The 18,087-nt window shown below is 43.1% G+C and overlaps 1 protein-coding gene across 4 annotated transcripts in view; it reads right to left on the bottom strand.

Moving 5' to 3' along the window:
* Positions 1 to 18,087, bottom strand: part of LOC144600235 (F-box/WD repeat-containing protein 11) — a 144,144-nt gene that overhangs the window by 77,636 nt on the left and 48,421 nt on the right. For 2 of the 4 annotated variants that reach the window (XM_078411783.1, XM_078411785.1), the window contains one exon: positions 10,165 to 10,227. The exons of the other annotated variants lie outside the window; for them this stretch is intronic. In XM_078411783.1, the coding sequence (XP_078267909.1) occupies positions 10,165 to 10,227 (63 nt within the window). The remainder of the gene's footprint in view (positions 1 to 10,164; positions 10,228 to 18,087) is intronic. 4 annotated transcript variants of the gene reach the window in all.

Raw genomic sequence — 18,087 nt, 5'->3', positions numbered from 1 at the left:
CTCAACCTCCTTCAGACTCGGCTCCCTCAGGTTGAACTCTGTTGTTGGGGAGGCTGGGCTAATGAGTGCTTTGTTGGGTTCAAGTTCCTGCTCCCTCATCGGATCGCTCAGGGTGTCATGGAGGAAGCAATTGACTTCATCTGTTGAGCACATGAGGCAGCCACTGCGCTTGTCCCCAAGTAATCGCCTGGTGAAGCCAAAGGGATTGGCAATGAATGCAGCTCGCTTCCTGGCTCTGGAGTTTAAACCAAGCAGAAAGTCAGGAAAGCAGTAACCATGATCCGAATAATTGAAAGACAAAAAACAAATCAGCCTTCAGTTCCCAGCTCCATCTCTTCTCTTACTCTTTACCATGGATGAAAGCCGCACATGTTTATGCCAGAAGGGCAACCTGAATTGCCTCAATACTAATCCGGTCCAGGACCCCATCGATCCTATATAAAAGCTTACAATTTGGTGTTCTCAAACAGCAAGTGGGAATGTCAGACTCAATGGAAGGCCAAAGTTAACAACTGTCCCAAAATGCAAAGAGCCCAATCTTGGATAGACAAAATGCTGGAGTAACTCAGCGGGACAGGCAGCATCTCGGGAGAGTTCGGGTCGAGATCTTTCTTCAGACTTGGACATTGACACAGATTAAGGAGGATCTCGACCCGAAACGTCACGCATTCCTTCTCTCCAGAGATGTTGCCTGACCCACCGAGTTACTGCAGCATTTTGTGTCTATCTTCGACACATATTAACAGCTTTGGACAGCAGAGTGCCCATGGTAAACAATGAACTTCTTGCTCCAAAGACTGGTTAAAGAGTTACACAGTTGCTGAGGTTAACCACACTATTGTCACTGCTGATCAGATTTGTAACTGAACTAGTCACTATAGTCTCAACAAGAGTTGCTTAGAAGTGAGTCACTGACATTTTCATTCTCTTAACCTTTCCATCCACAGGGCGCTTGTCAAGATGTGATAAATTATTCTCCATGTGCCGAGATCAATGTGGTTCCAATAGCACTCAAGAAATCTGATATCATGCGAGACAAACTCGAACACTTGCTGGAGATCTATCCACCATCCTAAGTATTCACTTCTCCCAACAGTGCTCTATGATTGCGATGTGAACCATACCATAGCTATTCCACAAGAACCTACCAAAACGATCATCTCCTTCATTAATAACTAGGACAGCAACAGATGGAAAGACCACTTCAAATTCCACTCAATACACACACCATTCATACTTGGAAATATAGGCAACACAAGTGTTATGGTGTGGGGGGGGCTTCCTAGAAAACAGTCTGCGTCGCGATTTTCCTTAACTCAAAGCCACATCATCTGCACAATCATTAAAAAAAACACAAGCTGAAATAAAAATTATGTTTATTTACCGTTCTTCACATAAATTCCTAGAGCAAATTTTATTCCTTATTTCAAATTTTTGGGTAGTGATTTATGAACTCTGTAAGAGTGAACTTCCATTGCCCAAACAACCATAAAGCCGAGGTCCCATGCCACTGTGGTCTTTAGTCCATGAACCCAAGGACACAAATCTTGGCTGACAGTCTGAAGTACTACTGTCAGATTAAATATTTGAATAGAAGCTTTACATACTCTGTTTGAAACAGTGCATGGAATAGCAAGGGAATTATCCTCACTGTCCTGATATTCACCCTTGTCAATGCTTCTAAAACAGGTTTCTGGTCAATATAACACTGTAGATTTATGTACAACTTGGCTGCCGTGTTGTTAACACTAAAACAAAGACCACACTTCTGAACATTTTATTTATTGTAAAGAGCTCTGTTTTTTGAAGGGCATTAGATTAATAAAGTCCTTCCTTTGTACCACTCTTGTACCACATAGGATTTGAATTTTTTGAAAAGATTTCCAAAGTATTGAACAATAGAGTACCTTTGGATGTTACTTTCTTTCAAGAAGACTTTTGTTAAAGTAAATATTTTCTCAGGAGAATAGACAAATATTGAAATACATAGATTCAGAGGCAAACTATTGATTTGGTTGGCAAGTTAGCAGAAGAGCAGGAGACAGAATAGGGATAATGGATATACATTGCAATTCCAGGATGTGAATATTGATCAAACATTCATATTGTGGCCTCAACTATTCACTATATTTAAGAGATATAATAATAGGATAGGAAGTTCCACAAAAAGCTTGCAATTAACATTAAAACAGCAATAAAAGCATTGTGTAGGAAGGAACTGCAGATGCTGGTTTAAACCGAAGATAAACACAAAACACTGAGTAACTCAGCGGGACAGGCAGCATCTCTGGAGAGAAGGAATGGGTGACATTTTGGGTCGAGACCCTTCTTCAGACTGAAGCAAAAAAAGGTTGAAAGTAATATGAACACCCAAAGGAATATGGCCCTACCATCAAAGACATTAGTCAGCATGTAAAAGACAGCATGCTAAAGCCATCAATCCAGGTATTCCCAATGAAAACTATGGATGAACTGGGAGGTTCACAACTCGAGTTCATCTTTACATCGTTCTGCTGTTCTGCACTCATTGCTGCATTTGTTGTATTTATTGCATTTATCATTACAATTTGCATATTCTTTACTCTACGAGCTTCAGGCGAACAAGGAATTTCACTGCATCCTGGTGTATAGGGCAGTACACTAAGCAGAATCTGAAGAACTGGGGCAAATGGGTTTTAATATAGGCATGTGTGCAGTCTTTCACTTTGGACCAAGGATGGGAAAAAATATTATTTTATTGTCAAAGCTAGTAACTGCCAAAGACCTAATACATCCATTGGTACATATGCATGGAATATAATATCAGAAAATAATAAGGTGATAATGTAGTACGGGCCTCCGTCAAATGCAAGGGAATAAAAATGTAGACATCTAAATAAAATTACACTTGCCACGTCGTAGGGATTCAAGCAACCAAACCTCAGGAGGAGGGTCCCAAAGATTAAATTGTGAGGAAAGATTACATAGCAATCAATCCTTTCACCGAAAATTAAGCAGTCAGCTTGGTCTGTTCTGTTGACGGAATGCTACACCAACCCCAGACAAATCAGGGTTAGCTTTTTCACCTGTGCAATTGCAGTGCAAATGAAAAGCTGATCATCAATTGGAATATTGCCCCTCTGAATGGGAGCACGTTCCTCCACAATTAGGACCTCTACACGCTCAGTTACACCAATGCCCAGTGTGTGTCCAGTAGAGGAATATTCTATTCCCACAAACAAAAATTAACCAGGTTCCAAATGACAATTGTAGAACTATCACTTGCATGAATGTTAGCAAGTTTTACCTTCCTGCTGGAATAGCACACTCAGATATTTGGAGCAAGGAGAAAGGAAATGACAAACCTTGACAGAAAATGGCCTGAAGGGACTTCTTCAAAACAGCTAGTCAATTCGACAGCTGCAACCACCCACAAAGAGTTATGGCAGACACACAATTACAAATCTAACAGTAACGTCAGCACACAGAAACTGATTGAATAGCTTTCTGCAAGGGCAATTAAATGACCCACTTAGAAGGCTTTAAACTGACTCCCTGGCCAGTCAAAAATAAAAATAGGGAGGATGGAACTAAATTATTTCAAACAAAGTTGGAAACACAGCGATCCTAATGGATTTAGGAGTACATACACAGATTAAATACAAGACTTCAACTAGGCTATTATATCCAACGTAGGCAGTTACACGAGAGACAGCGCATGCAACACTTTGGCCTGATGATCCAAGCACAATTCAAGATCTTGCCATGGCTAACTCACTGGTATATTGATCCAAGAACCACCACCAATTAGCTAAAATCCCTTACATTTAGAAGTCTGAGGGACGGATTTTATTCAAGCTTTCAAAACATTACAAAGAACTAAAGATGGACATTGCGTTTAAGATCTTTGTTAGTTGAAAGTGTCTCCTGCTCATCTGCTGTACCCGTGGCCCCCATCAATAACATATAGAAATCTACCCTAGCCTGGATTGCTGACAAATAAGTCCTTCATATCCAGCTTTGTTTTCCCAATAATCAACTTTACATTCACACTCCAAAGTGAAGATGGTTAAAAGTTACATTTCTATGAATACATATCCTGGACCAGCCACTTAGAAGCTGTGACCAAGAAAGCACACCAATGCCTTCAGTTCCTTAGAAGGCTTTGGAAGTTCGGCATGCCTCCAACAATGCTCACCAACTTCTACAGATGTGCTGTATCGGGATGCATGGCAGCCTAGTATGGGAACAGCTCCATCCAAGACTGCAAGAAATTACAGTGAGTTATGGACGCAGCCGACAGCATCACACAAACCACCCTACCTTCCATTGATTCCATCTACACTACATGCTGCCTTGGCAAGGTCGCCAGCATAATCAAGGACCATTCTCACCCCAATCAATCCTCTTCTCCCCTCTCCCATCAGGCAGGGGATAGAAGTTTGAAAAAACATACCTCCTGATTCAGGAAGTTTCATCCCAGCTGTTATCAGGCAGTAGTCCTCTCATCAGCTAGTGTGGTCCTGACCTCCCATCTACCTCATTAGAACTTTCTAAAACATGGACTTTACCAGACTTCAATGTTATATTGTTGCACTAAATGCTGTACACTTTTTCTTTGCACTGTGAACGACATGAGTGTATTCATGTATAGTCCTTTTTTGACTGGATAGCATGCAAAAAAAGCTTTTCATTGTACCTCTGTACACATGACAATAATAAAGGAATGAACAATCTCTTGAATCTTGTTCTTTTCATCATCCTGCCTCGTAACACTTCGAGCAAGCTGAAGATCAGCTACTCCCACTGCCACTTCCTTTCTAGGGAATCGTTTACATGTGGAGTTCTAAATCATTGATTCGTGGACAAGATTAAAACCAGGGGGTGCTGACGATGGCCGTCTTTTCTTTCTGTTTTGTTATTTTAAGTATGTGTTAAAAGCATGTTTTAGTGTTTCTTGGTTTGGTTTGTGTGGGGGTGGGGGGTTCGGGGGAAACTTTTTTCAATCTCTTACCTCGACAGAGATGTGATTTTTTTCGTGTCATATCTCCATCCCCCACAGCGGCCTATCATCGCGGAGCAGTGCGGCCTTTCCTGGAGACCGGCCCGGCACTTCAACGCAGGCGCGGCGCAGGCTTACCATCGTGGAGCTGCGATCCCCTTGCTGCGATTGACTGTGGAGAGCTCCAACCGCGGCGCTGTGGACTTTAACATCTTGGAGCCCGGTTTAAACTTCGCAGTCCCTGGTTGGAGACTGAGTCGGGGCTCCAAGCCATGGTGAATTTCAACCGCCCCGACAAAGAAGTTCCACCACCCCGACGCGAGGGCCTCAGATCCCCGGGTGCGGGAGCTTTGATAGCTCCGACCGCAGATAGTTCGACAGCCCCGACCGCGAAGAAAGGGGGGGAGATTGGACTTTATTGCCTGCTATCACATTGAGGAATGTGGGGAGCCGCTGTGGTGGATGTTTATGTTAAATTTTATTTTATGTGGTTGTGTCTTACTGCTTTTCACTTGGTGTTGTCGTATGGTAACTCGAATTTCACTGTACCTTATGGTACATGTGACAATAAACCAATCTTGAATCTTGAAGTTGAAATTATAGACTATAGACAATAGGTGCAGGAGTAGGCCATTCGGCCATGTGAGCCAGCACGGCCATTCAATGTGATCATGGCTGATCATTCACAATCAGTACCCCGTTCCTGCCTTCTCCCCATACCCCCTGACTCCGCTATCTTTAAGAGCTCTATCTACCTCTCTCTTGAAAGCATCCAGATAATTGGCCTCCACGGCCTTTTGAGGCGGAGAATTCCACAGATTTACAACTCTGACTGAAAAGGTTTTTCCTCATCTCCGTTCTAAATGTCCTACCCCTTATTCTTAAACTGTGGCCCCTGGTTCTGGACTCCCCCAACATTGGGAACATGTTTCCTGCCTCTAATGTGTCCAATCCCTTAATAATCTTATATGTTTCAATAAGATCCCCTCTCATCCTTCTAAATTCCAGCGTATACAAGCCTAGTCAATAGACAATAGACAATAGGTGCAGGAGTAGGCCATTCGACCCTTCGAGCCAGCACCGCCATTCAATGCGATCATGGCTGATCACTCTCAATCAGTACCCCGTTCCTGCCTTCTCCCCATACCCCCTCACTCCGCTATCCTTAAGAGCTCTATCCAGCTCTCTCTTGAAAGCATCCAACGAACTGGCCTCCACTGCCTTCTGAGGCAGAGAATTCCACACCTTCACCACTCTCTGACTGAAAAAGTTCTTCCTCATCTCCGTTCTAAATGGCCTACCCCTTATTCTTAAACTGTGGCCCATTGTTCTGGACTCCCCCAACATTGGGAACATGTTTCCTGCCTCTAATGTGTCCAATCCCCTAATTATCTTATATGTTTCAATAAGATCCCCCCTCATCCTTCTAAATTCCAGTGTATACAAGCCTAATTGCTCCAGCCTTTCAACATACGACAGTCCCGCCATTCCGGGAATTAACCTAGTGAACCTACGCTGCACGCCCTCAATAGCAAGAATATCCTTCCTCAAATCTGGAGACCAAAACTGCACGCAGTACTCCAGGTGTGGTCTCACCAGGGCCTTGTACAACTGCAGAAGGACCTCTTTGCTCCTATACTCAACTCCTCTTGTCATAAAGGCCAACATGCCATTAGCTTTCTTCACTGCCTGCTGTACCTACATGCTAACTTTAAGTGACTGATGAACAAGGACACCCAGATCTCTTTGTACTTACCCATTTCCTAACTTGACACCATTCAGATAATAATCTGCCTTCCTGTTCTTACCACCAAAGTGGATAACCTCACATTTATCCACATTAAACTGCATCTGCTCACTCACACAACCTGTCCAGGTCATCCTGCATCCTCATAGCACCCTCTTCACAGTTCACACTGCCACCCAGCTTTGTGTCATCTGCACATTTGGTAAAAGTTACTTTTAATCCCTTCATCTAAGTCATCAATGTATATTTGTAAATAGCTGCAGTCACAGCACCGAGCCTTGCGGTACCCCACTAGTCACTGCCTGCCATTCTGAAGGGGACCCGTTAATCCCTACTCTTTGTTTCCTGTCTCCCAACCAATTTTCTATCCATGTCAGCACCCTACCCCCAATACCATGTGCTCTAATCTTGCCCACTAATCTCCTATGTGGGACCTTAAAGGCTTTCTGAAAGTCCAGGTACACTACATCCACTGGCTCTCCCTTGTCCATTTTCCTAGTTACATCCTCAAAAAAATTCCAGAAGATTAGTCAAGCATGATTTCCCCTTCGTAAATCCATGCTGACTAGGAACGATTCTGTTACGGTTATCCAAATGTTCTGCAATTTCTTCTTTTATAATTGACTCCAGCATCTTCCCCACCACTGATGTCAGGCTAACTGAACTATAATTTCCCATTTTCTCTCTCCCTCCTTTCTTAAAAAGTGGGATAACATTAGCTACGCTCCAATCCACGGGAACTGGTCCTGAATCTATAGAACATTGGAAAATGATCACCAATGCGTCCACAATTTCTAGAGCCACTTCCTTAAGTACCCTGGGATGCAGACCATCAGGCCCTGGGGATTTATCAGCCTTCAGTCCCATCAGTCTACCCAACACCATTTCCTGCCCAATGTGAATTTCCTTCAGATCCTCCGTCACCCTAGGACCTCTGTCCAATAGTACATCTGGGAGATCGGATCTGTCTTCAGTAAGGAAGACACCAACAAAGTACCTATAAGAAAATAACTGCAGATGCAGGTACAAATCGAAGGTATTTATTCACAAAATGCTGGAGTAACTCAGCAGGTCAGGCAGCATCTCAGGAGAGAAGGAATGGGTGATGTTTCGGGTCGAGACCCTTCTTCAGTCTGAAGAAGGGTCTCGACCCGAAACGTCACCCATTCCTTCTCTCCTGAGATGCTGCCTGACCTGCTGAGTTACTCCAGCATTTTGTGAATAAATACCAACAAAGTACCTGTTCAACCCTTCTGCCATTTCCTTGTTCCCCATAATAAATTCACCTGCTTCTGTCTTCAAGGGACTCACGTTTGTCTTAACTATTTTTTTCCTCTTCACATACCTAAAGCAGCTTTTACTATCCTCCTTTACATTCTTGGCTAGCTTACCTTCGTACCTCATCTTTTCTCCCAGTATTGCCTTTTTAGTTATCTTCTGTTGCTCTTTAAAAGAGTCCCAATCCTCTGGCTTCCCGCTCATCTTTGCCATGTTATACTTCTCCTTTATTTTTATACTGTCCTTGGCTTCCCTTGTCAGCCACAGTTGCTTCTTACTCCCCTTAGAATCTTTCTTCCTCTTTGGAATGAACTGATCCTGCACCTTCTGTATTACTCCCAGAAATACCTGCCATTGTTGTTCCACCGTCTTCCCTGCTAGGGTATCTTTCCAGTCAACTCTGGCCAGCTCCTCTCTCATGCCTCCATAGTCCCCCTTGCTTAACTACAATACTGACACTTCCGATTTTCCCTTCTCCCTCTCAAATTGTAGATTAAAACTTACCATATTATGATCACTACGTCCTAATGGCTCTTTTACCTTGAGTTCCCTTATCAAATCCGGTTCATTACACAACACTAAATCCAGAATCGCCTTCAAAAGACATGCAAAAAACAGCTTCAATCCGCTGCAATGAACAATACCAGTGGACATTAAAATATAAAGATTATACATGCGAGGACTGGAGAAAGATATTATTCAGGGATGAAAGCATTCTCCTGGTTCAGAGTCACATAGGCAACCTGTTCACACATCAGTTGGTGAGCCAGCGCACAAATGCCACATTGACTGTTCGAATATCCTGAAACAATGATGTTGTGTGGCTGTTTCAGCAGTTGGTCCACTGCACCCAGTTGATGGGAATGATTAGATCATAGAAAATAGGTGCAGGAGGAAGCCATTCGGCCCTTTCAGCCAGCACCGCCATTCATTGTGATCATGGCTGATCATCCACAATATCACTGCAATCACTGCAATAAATCAATGTACTGTAGAGAAAAGTGATGGCAAAGTATTTTCCAGTTGAATCTTGGATATTCCAGCAAGACCTTACACCATGCCACATATCAAAGATGGTGACCCAATTTTGCTAGAAGAGGAACTGTAGATACTGGTTTACATTGAAGATAGACACAAAATGCTGGAGTAACTCAGCGGGACAGGCAGCATCTCCATTCCTTCTCTCCAGAGATGCGGCCTGTCCTGCTGAGTTACTGCAGCATTTTGTGTCTCATCTGGTAACTTACTTGACCCGGATCGGATTGAGAATTTGTAGCCAATTATTAAAGAGAGACTGAAAGCAAAGGGCTGTACCACGAGACTGAAGCTCAGGGGCAATAATTCAGCTGTGGCATCGAGATGAAAAAATCCTCAGAAACTATCAGAATTGATTCTATGCCAAATCAAAGACTTGATAAAGTACCGTGGTAGACATATAATGTACTAAAGACATAATGATGCAATGATAATGAATAAAAGGTATCCCTTCGACCTGTTCTATCAGAGGGCTTTTTTGATTCAATTAATTTTCACAAGGATCTTACTTACTTGCAAAGCTGGTTCCAAGCCCCATCAATTTTTTTCAAACATTAATGTACACATTGTGAAACTAATCAATGCTTGTATAAACATGGTTCTCAATTTTCAAATTACTTGTGATCAAGTAGCTCAAGTATTTGTTGTACTATCCCAACAAATAATGATCTTTGTTTTTGCTGCGCCGTGCGATTTCAAAATCCATCATTGTTCGGATGTTTCAATGGAAGGAGTTTGTTAGCTAAACTTATCTTTGAACATAGGGCATATTTCTGTTTAGATCAGAGTTGTACTGTATACAAAGGAGAGGGACTTAATAATATCCATGTTTGTTTTGTTATTTGTGGAATGTGTATTCTGATATCTTGAAGATAACGAAGACCATATGTCCACCCTGGCACTGAGAACTATTTGAGATCAAAAATTAACAGCATGACGTCTTTACTTAAACTTTTTCACAATGCCCTGCTATCAGTGCAATGCATGAAGCTGTTGATGGCACATACCAGATCTCTGCAATCTAAGATTGGAAAGAAAATGGTTAGGAAGACTAGTTCAATTGGCCCCAAATATTCCTGATGTTGCTCTCATCTACACTCTTCCACTCTCGGCACATTCTTACCTGCCAAACTGTATTCTTCTTTGGAGACTCGTCTTCATTCTGATCCTCCATACCCGATGTATTCTGCAATTTAAGAATAAGTAAATGGAAATTGCTTGGGGAAGTAATATTCTAAATGTAGAAGCATCTTCACTTCATAAAATATAGGCAAATCAAAATCCTATCTACACCCATCCAACTTTATATTAACAAGCCTGATTATTGTGCAACACCCATGTGTTTTGGTGTCAGAATGTACAGCAGCGAAACAAACCCTTCAGCCTGTCATGTCCAAGTGAAATCTGGTATGGGATTCTGTGAAGCTTAATAATGACATTTAAATAATGTCTTACTGAATACAATTGTGGGTCCATGTGATTACAGACAGAACTACTCAAAACTGACGATGGAAGAAACTTATAGCTAGTCATTGCTTGCAGGATACCACAAGGGTTTAAACTGGTTCAAAATTAATGAAGCTCAAATAATTTCAATTTACAACCAGTATCTTATCTATACATAGTTACTTGCATAGAATTAAACTACTTTCAATAGTAACATGGAGACAGACGGCCAGGAACATCTATACACTCAAACTCTCGTTTGTTATCTTGTTATTGACTGAACTTCAGCCAAAATGGTACACGATAGTGCGACAATTTTAGGCCCACCTTACTCACCATTGTCACTTTAGTGATAATGCAAGTAGTTTTATTGAAATCGGTGTTATATTTTTTAAGTTATTCACATTTTAAAGTTTAAAAGGAGGGGAGGGGAGGAGGGAGTGAGGGGGGAAGAGGGGAGTGGGGGAGAACAGAGAGGGGAGGGGGGTTGAGGAGAGTGGGGGGAGGGGGGTTGAGGACAGGGTGCTGCACCAATGCAGGAGAGGTTTGGGCCCAACGGGTCCACTTGGTCTAGTTATCATTAAATAACACAATTCAACAATATCAATTTACAATAATTTCAAGTTCCAAGTCACCTATAAAATCAGTTCTGTTTTCGGTCAGGGACCCTTCCTCAAAACTATGGGGTTCTGTGAAAGCTAGACCGTCAGACAGAAACATTTTACTCGTGCTCTATAAGTTTGGTAGAATTTTGCACGTGCATGATATTTGAAAAAACTCATAAATGGGTGCCAAAACAAGATTTTCAAAGCTTCATTTTAGACCAAAAGCACCGGAAGAAACCTTTTTAAATACTTGACTTGTGACCAGCTGGTGCAGATTGTTCGTGGACATTCCCTCCTTGTATCCCTAAATCTTCTCAAAAACCTCCTTCCTACTTCGAGATGCTAAGTATTTAGAACTCATTCCAGTTGTGGTTGATGGTTTCCAGGCCATCACATTGACAACTTTGCCATTTTAATATGTACATAGAGCATTTCAGCACAGGGAAAGGCCTCTCAGCCCATAAAGTTTGGCCCAACCATGCCAAATTAAATTAATCCAGTCTGCTTGCACAGAGTCCACATCCCTCATTCCCTGCCTATTTATGTGCCTGTCTAAATGCCTAAAATATGATCATATTTGCAGCATAATCTGGGCACCTACCACTCTCGGCACAAAATAAACTTGCCTCACACATCTCCTTTAAACATTTCCCCACTCACTTTAGTACTTGATATTTCCAATCGGGGGGGAAAGACTGACAGGAGTGGGCCGCTGGAGGTCCTGCAGCAGCCTGGGGCACCGCTCCAAGAGGGCTGCAGTAGCACAGAGCAGTGGAGGACACCAACAGCTATGCTTGGCCAGGCCAACCCTGCAACACCACCACGACAACGGGTCTTCATGGTCAGGTTAAGAACTCTACACATCTAGAACAGGGACTTGAAAATTACACCAAATCTGGCAACCCTGCACACTGTCTCCGTGTATTATTACTGTACACTTGTACTGTATCTGAGATGCTTATCTAACTGCTTATATATAGCGCTACTTGAACTGATCTGTATATAAAATGAATTTCACTGTACATGTGATAAATTACCATTTTATGCACTATGCTTTTTATGATTTTAGAGTCTTACTAGACCAAGTGGACCCGTTGGGCCCAAACCTCTCCTGCATTGGAGCAGCACCCTCCCCTCACCCCCAACCCCCTCCCCTCCCTCCTCTACCCCAACCCCCTCAACCCCCTTTATCCTCCCTCCCCCTCCCTAGGAGATAGATTTAAACTTTAAAATGTGAATAACTTTAAAAATATAACACCGATTTCACTTTCCATTAGCAAGGTGGGCCTAAAATTGTCGCACTATCCTGTATTGTTTTGGCTGTAGTTCAGGAACAAACAAACAAACAAATGAGAGTTTTAGTATATAGATATCAGATCCCAGATCACCCCCCCCATCCCGACTCTCCAGAGAAAGTGACCCAATTTAGTCAAACCTCCCCTTAAAAGGTAATCTATTCTAATCCCAGAAACATCCTGATGAACCACTTCTATATCCTGTCCAAAACCTCCACATCCTTCCTGCGATTCAGTGACCAGAACTGTACACAATACTTCAAACCTAATCACAATTTGATGTATATGCAAGTATTAGATCCATATTGATGAAGTGATGGATTATGTGACGCACTGCTCTGTAACCTCATCTCTCGCTCAGCTTGGGACACAAACACTAAAAATGGTTCACAGTATCATCCGCAGAGAGATACCTTACAACACTGCTGCTGTGCCAGGTACCTGACGCAAGACCCTATCCTCTGGTGCCCCATGCGCAATGGAGAAGGGGCACTCGAGGGCTGTGGCACGTATAGTGGACCAGTGCGTGGGATTCAGGGCTGCCCTTGGCCAGCACTGTGAATCAGGCCGTTGCTGGGGACCGAATGCATCTGTTCAAATTGTCCAGATACCATCATTTCTCTCATCAGTTTTATTTGATGTGCCATCTCTTACTGCACAGCTCCCCCAGACGTCAATCGTGTCACTAAGCCCCATATCTCAGTGCTGAGTGACCACACTACTTGGCCCAGTCTGTCTAACATCTCCACACCAATCGGTGGGAAATTCATCAATGGAACTGCAATGAAACAGCCGGGATTCCCATTTGGTTCCCAGCAAAATAGTAGAGGACATTTTATACACCAGAGGATGATGTACCTGGATTGAAAACCAAGAGCCTTCCCCTGCAACCGCAGGAGATGCAACACCTGGCGCTATACCTCCTCCCTTGACAGTCCTTTCAGGTTAGGCAGAGGTTCACTTGCACCTCCTCCAACCTCATCCACTGTATTCGCTGTTCGAGGTGTGGACTCTTTTCCATTGGTGAGACTAAACGTAGACTGGGCGATTGTTTCGCTGAACACCTTCACTCAGTCCGCCTGGACCTACCTGATCCTGCGTTGCTAAACACTTTAATTCTCCTTCCCATTACCACGATGACCTTTGTCCTAGGTCTCCACCATTGTCAGTGTGGCTAAACGCAAATTGGAGGAACAGCATCCCACATTTCGCTTGGGCAGCTTGGGTGGTATGAATATTGATTTCTCTAACTTCAAATATCCCCGACATTCCCTCTCTCCATCCCACCCCCACCCAAGTCGCACCAGCTTCTCATTTTCATTCAACAAACAGCTAACAATGGCCAGTTTCCTTTATCATCATTACTTTTTTGCATATCTTTAATTCATTGTCTTTATCTCTCTACATAGTCTATATCTCTCGTTTCTCTTTCCCAACTAGTCTGAAGGGTCTCAACCCAAAACGTCACCCATTCCTTTTCTCCACAAATGCTGCCTATCCCACTGAGTTATGTCCCAGCTTTTTGTGTCTATCTTCGGTTTAAACCAGCATCTGCAGTTCCTTCCCATACATATCAAATCAACTCTACAAGGTGTCATTAAGAGTGATTTGTAACAGGACAAATCATACTTGCCATAGTTTGAGAAACCAGAGTGGTGGAAGCAGAGTCACTGATAGCATTTAACAAAAGTTGAGAAGTACTGAATTGCTTAGGCATGGAATGCTATGGAAAATGTGATTAATATAAATGGTTATTCATTGGATGGCATTGACATGGTGAACCGAATGGGCATTTCCATGATGCACGACTCTGACTTTATGACAAAATCTGAATGAGGTACATCTCTGCAACAATAACAAAGCCTCATAGATCAGCAACTGTTCACTTGAACAACTTTAGAACTGTCGTGTTTAGATACATTGTCCAACACATTAGAACCGGGAGAGTCCCGGCTCGATGTTACGGCCCCGGGGGCGGCCTCGCTGTGGACTGATGGTGAACCCACCCGATAGGCCCGGCTCACCCACCACTGACTCCAAACTCTGCCCCGAGAGTGAGGGGGGACCCTACAGCGAGGTGGACAGTCGAGAACAATGGGGGAACTCCGCGAAGGGGGTGGGGGGCTGCTGCCACATGCGACCTCAAGCAATAAATAAGAAAGCTCGGTGAGCTTTTGTAACTTTATCGGCGTCAAAATGTGGCTACATTTGTGTGCTGCCTAGGTGAGATCTGCTACATGATTTTACGAGGTTGTATGCAAAACAAAGCATTTCATTGTACCTAGGTACATGTGACAATAAAGAATGATTGAACCATTCATATCCCATCATGATTTGCAAAAGAAGATCATAATCGTATGGCAATGGAAAGCAACTTTTCTTTAATGATGCAGAAGGCAGCAGCCAATTTATGCACAGCCTGTCCCCTGAAAAGAGATAAGTGGCAAGATAGTCTTTCTAGGTTCAATTGGTTAAAGTGCAACTCACAGCTAGGGCAATCACAGAATTCCCCTTCTGCTGCTTAAGTAATGCTATAGGATCTCTTATGTTGATCTATGAGAGCAAACTCATCCCAACATCACCCGAAATGTGGTTACTCAATTGTACAACATGTACTCAGTGCATCCCCGGGATTTAACCAATATTTGCAGTGAATGGTGACTGAAAGGTGTGTTCTAGCACAAAGCAGTGTTGAGATACAAAACGGCAGCCAAAAATAAAAATCTTGATTTAAAAACAGGCAACTAATTAGAAATGTATCAAAGGAATTTTAAATAGCACCAAGTGCACCAGACAGAGAAACAAGGATTCAGAAAAGAGAACTCAGAGAAGTGCCATACTTAAGAGATAATGAAGAATCTTTTCTCCACCCCTCGAATTTATTATGCTTATACCAGAGAAGACAAAATGTAAATTTCAGCATGATCCTACCACCAGCACATCTTCCTGTCCCCACCACTTTCTGCTTTCTGCAGAGACTACTCTCTCCACAGTTTATTCATCCTTTTCTACCCAACCCACCTCCCCAGCACTTCCCCCTGCAATGACAGGAGATGTGCACCTGTTCCTACACCTCTCTCTCACTTCCATCCAGGAACCCCAGCAGTTCTTTCAACTGATTCAGACGTTCATCGGCACCTTTTCCAACCTAACCTATTTGGTGCCCCTTATATGGCCTCCTTTACATCAACAGACCAAGCATAGACCAGGCTACCATTTGGCCATACACTGCCAAGGCATGCTGGAGCTCCCGGTTGCTAACCATTTCAACTCCTCTTCCCATTTCACATCATCCTTTCTCTCCTTGGTCTCCATTGCACAAGGCCACGCACAAATTGGAGGAACAGCACCTTATATTCTGCTTGGACGGCTGACCACCTAATGATATGATCATTGAATTCTCCTGTTTCCTACTCCCCTTACCTCCCATCTCTTTACCTGTACCCGGAACACTGTGTAGGAAAGAACTGCAGATGCTGGTTTAAATCGTAGACCCAAAATGCTGGAGTAACTCAATGGGACAGGCAGCATCTATGGAGAGATGGAATGGGTGACGTTTCGTGTCTGAAGGGTCTCAACCTGAAATGTCACCCATTCCTTCTCTCCAGAGATGCTGCCTGTCCCTGTGAGTTACTCCAGCATTTTGTGTCTGTCGAACAATAATGCTCCTTTCCTCGCTTTTGTATGCTTATTACCTATTCCAGCGTCCCATATTTCCTCTTTATCCCCCCTCTTTCCCTTCCAAGGTATCAATCCACTCATGTCCTTCTCTGGATTTACCTTTCACCCATCTTTTTCCCCCATCACAAAATGCTGGACCTGGCACTTTTGTCTTCTTTTCATTTCTAGCCATTTTCACTTACTCTACCCATCTGCCAATTCTACATTACTGAAGTGTGTAGAAAGGAACTGCAGGTGCTGGTTTAAAACCAAAGATAGATACTAAAAGCTAGAGTAAATCAGCAGGTCAGATAGCCTCTCTGCAGAAAAGGAATTGGCCACGTTTCGGGTTAAGACCCTTCTTCAAACTGAATCATCTGAATACTGAAGATTGTCCTATGAAGCTGTATAGTGGAAGCTGAAAAATAAAAAGGAACGATCATCTTGTTAGGATTGTACTACAGGCTCCCAAATAGTCAACAAGAATTAGAAGGACAAATATGGCAGGAGATAGAAGACAAGTGCAAGACTGATAACGGATTTTAATATTCCCAACATAGACTGGGATAATGGCATGCTGTATTTGCTGAGCTTTTATGACCTATCCATCCGAACACCTAGATCCTTCGGTAATTCATCTTGGCCTCAACTCATTTCCTGTCTCTGCCAAAACTCTAATCCCCAAGCCTTGAACGTGGCTTCCATCCAATCATTTGTCTGTCTGAATTATCTGGCTTTGGACTTCTCAGCTGGAACAAAAGTACTATTCTGAACCATGTTTTCCTTGGTCAAGCAACCATATAGTGTTTGTCCTGTACTGTAATTGTGTTAGTTTAGACATAGACAATAGGTGCAGGAGTAGGCCATTCGGCCCTTCGAACCAGCACTGCCATTCAATGTGATCATGGCTGATCATCTACAATCAGTACCCCATTCCTGCCTTCTCCCCATACCCCTTGATTCTGCTAGCCCTAAGAGCTCTCTTTTGAATGCATTCAGTGAATCGGCCTCCACTGCCTTCTGAGGCAGAGAATTCCACAAATTCACAATGTTATGTGAAAAGGTTTTTCCTCGTCTCAGCTCTAAATGACCTACCCCTTATTCTTAAACCGTGGCCCCTGGTCTGGACTGGAGTTTAGATTACAATAGAATGACAGGAGAAGCAGGGAATTATAGACAATGTATAATTGGAAGTTTAAGGGTTCACACTATAATGGCAAACTTATTAATTCAGGACAAGGTTCTGGAGTACATTGTTCTCTTTCAGCTGATCAGACTGCCATCATAGATTTGTGAAGGATGGATTCACACCTGAAAAATATAATTGAAGTTTTTGAGCAGCTGACTAATGTAATCAACAGGGCAATATCAGGATTTTTTTGTTTCAAATTGCTAAAGAATACTGATAATTATAGCAAAGGTATTTATTCACAAAATGCTGGAGTAACTCAGAAGGTCAGGCAGCATCTCAGGAGAGAAGGAATGGGTGACTTTTTGGGTCGAGACCCTTCTTCAGACCCTTCTTCATTCCTTTTCTCCTGAGATGTTGCCTGACCTGCTGAGTTACTCCAGCATTTTGTGAATAAATACCTTCGATTTGTACCAGCATCTGCAGTTATTTTTTTACAATAGACAATAGACAATAGGTGCAGGAGTAGGCCATTCAGCCCTTCGAGCCAGCACCGCCATTCAATGCGATCATGGCTGATCACTCTCAATCAGTACCCTGTTCCTGCCTTCTCCCCATACCCCCTCACTCCGCTATCCTTAAGAGCTCTATCCAGCTCTCTCTTGAAAGCATCCAACGAACTGGCCTCCACTGCCTTCTGAGGCAGAGAATTCCACACCTTCACCACTCTCTGACTGAAAAAGTTCTTCCTCATCTCCGTTCTAAATGGCCTACCCCTTATTCTTAAACTGTGGCCCCTTGTTCTGGACTCCCCCAACATTGGGAACATGTTTCCTGCCTCTAATGTGTCCAATCCCCTAATTATCTTATATGTTTCAATAAGATCCCCCCTCATCCTTCTAAATTCCAGT

The sequence above is a fragment of the Rhinoraja longicauda genome, chromosome 14 (assembly GCF_053455715.1).
Source record: "Rhinoraja longicauda isolate Sanriku21f chromosome 14, sRhiLon1.1, whole genome shotgun sequence".
NCBI classification, from domain to species: domain Eukaryota; kingdom Metazoa; phylum Chordata; class Chondrichthyes; order Rajiformes; family Arhynchobatidae; genus Rhinoraja; species Rhinoraja longicauda.
This window is presented reverse-complemented; position numbering and strand designations above follow the sequence as displayed.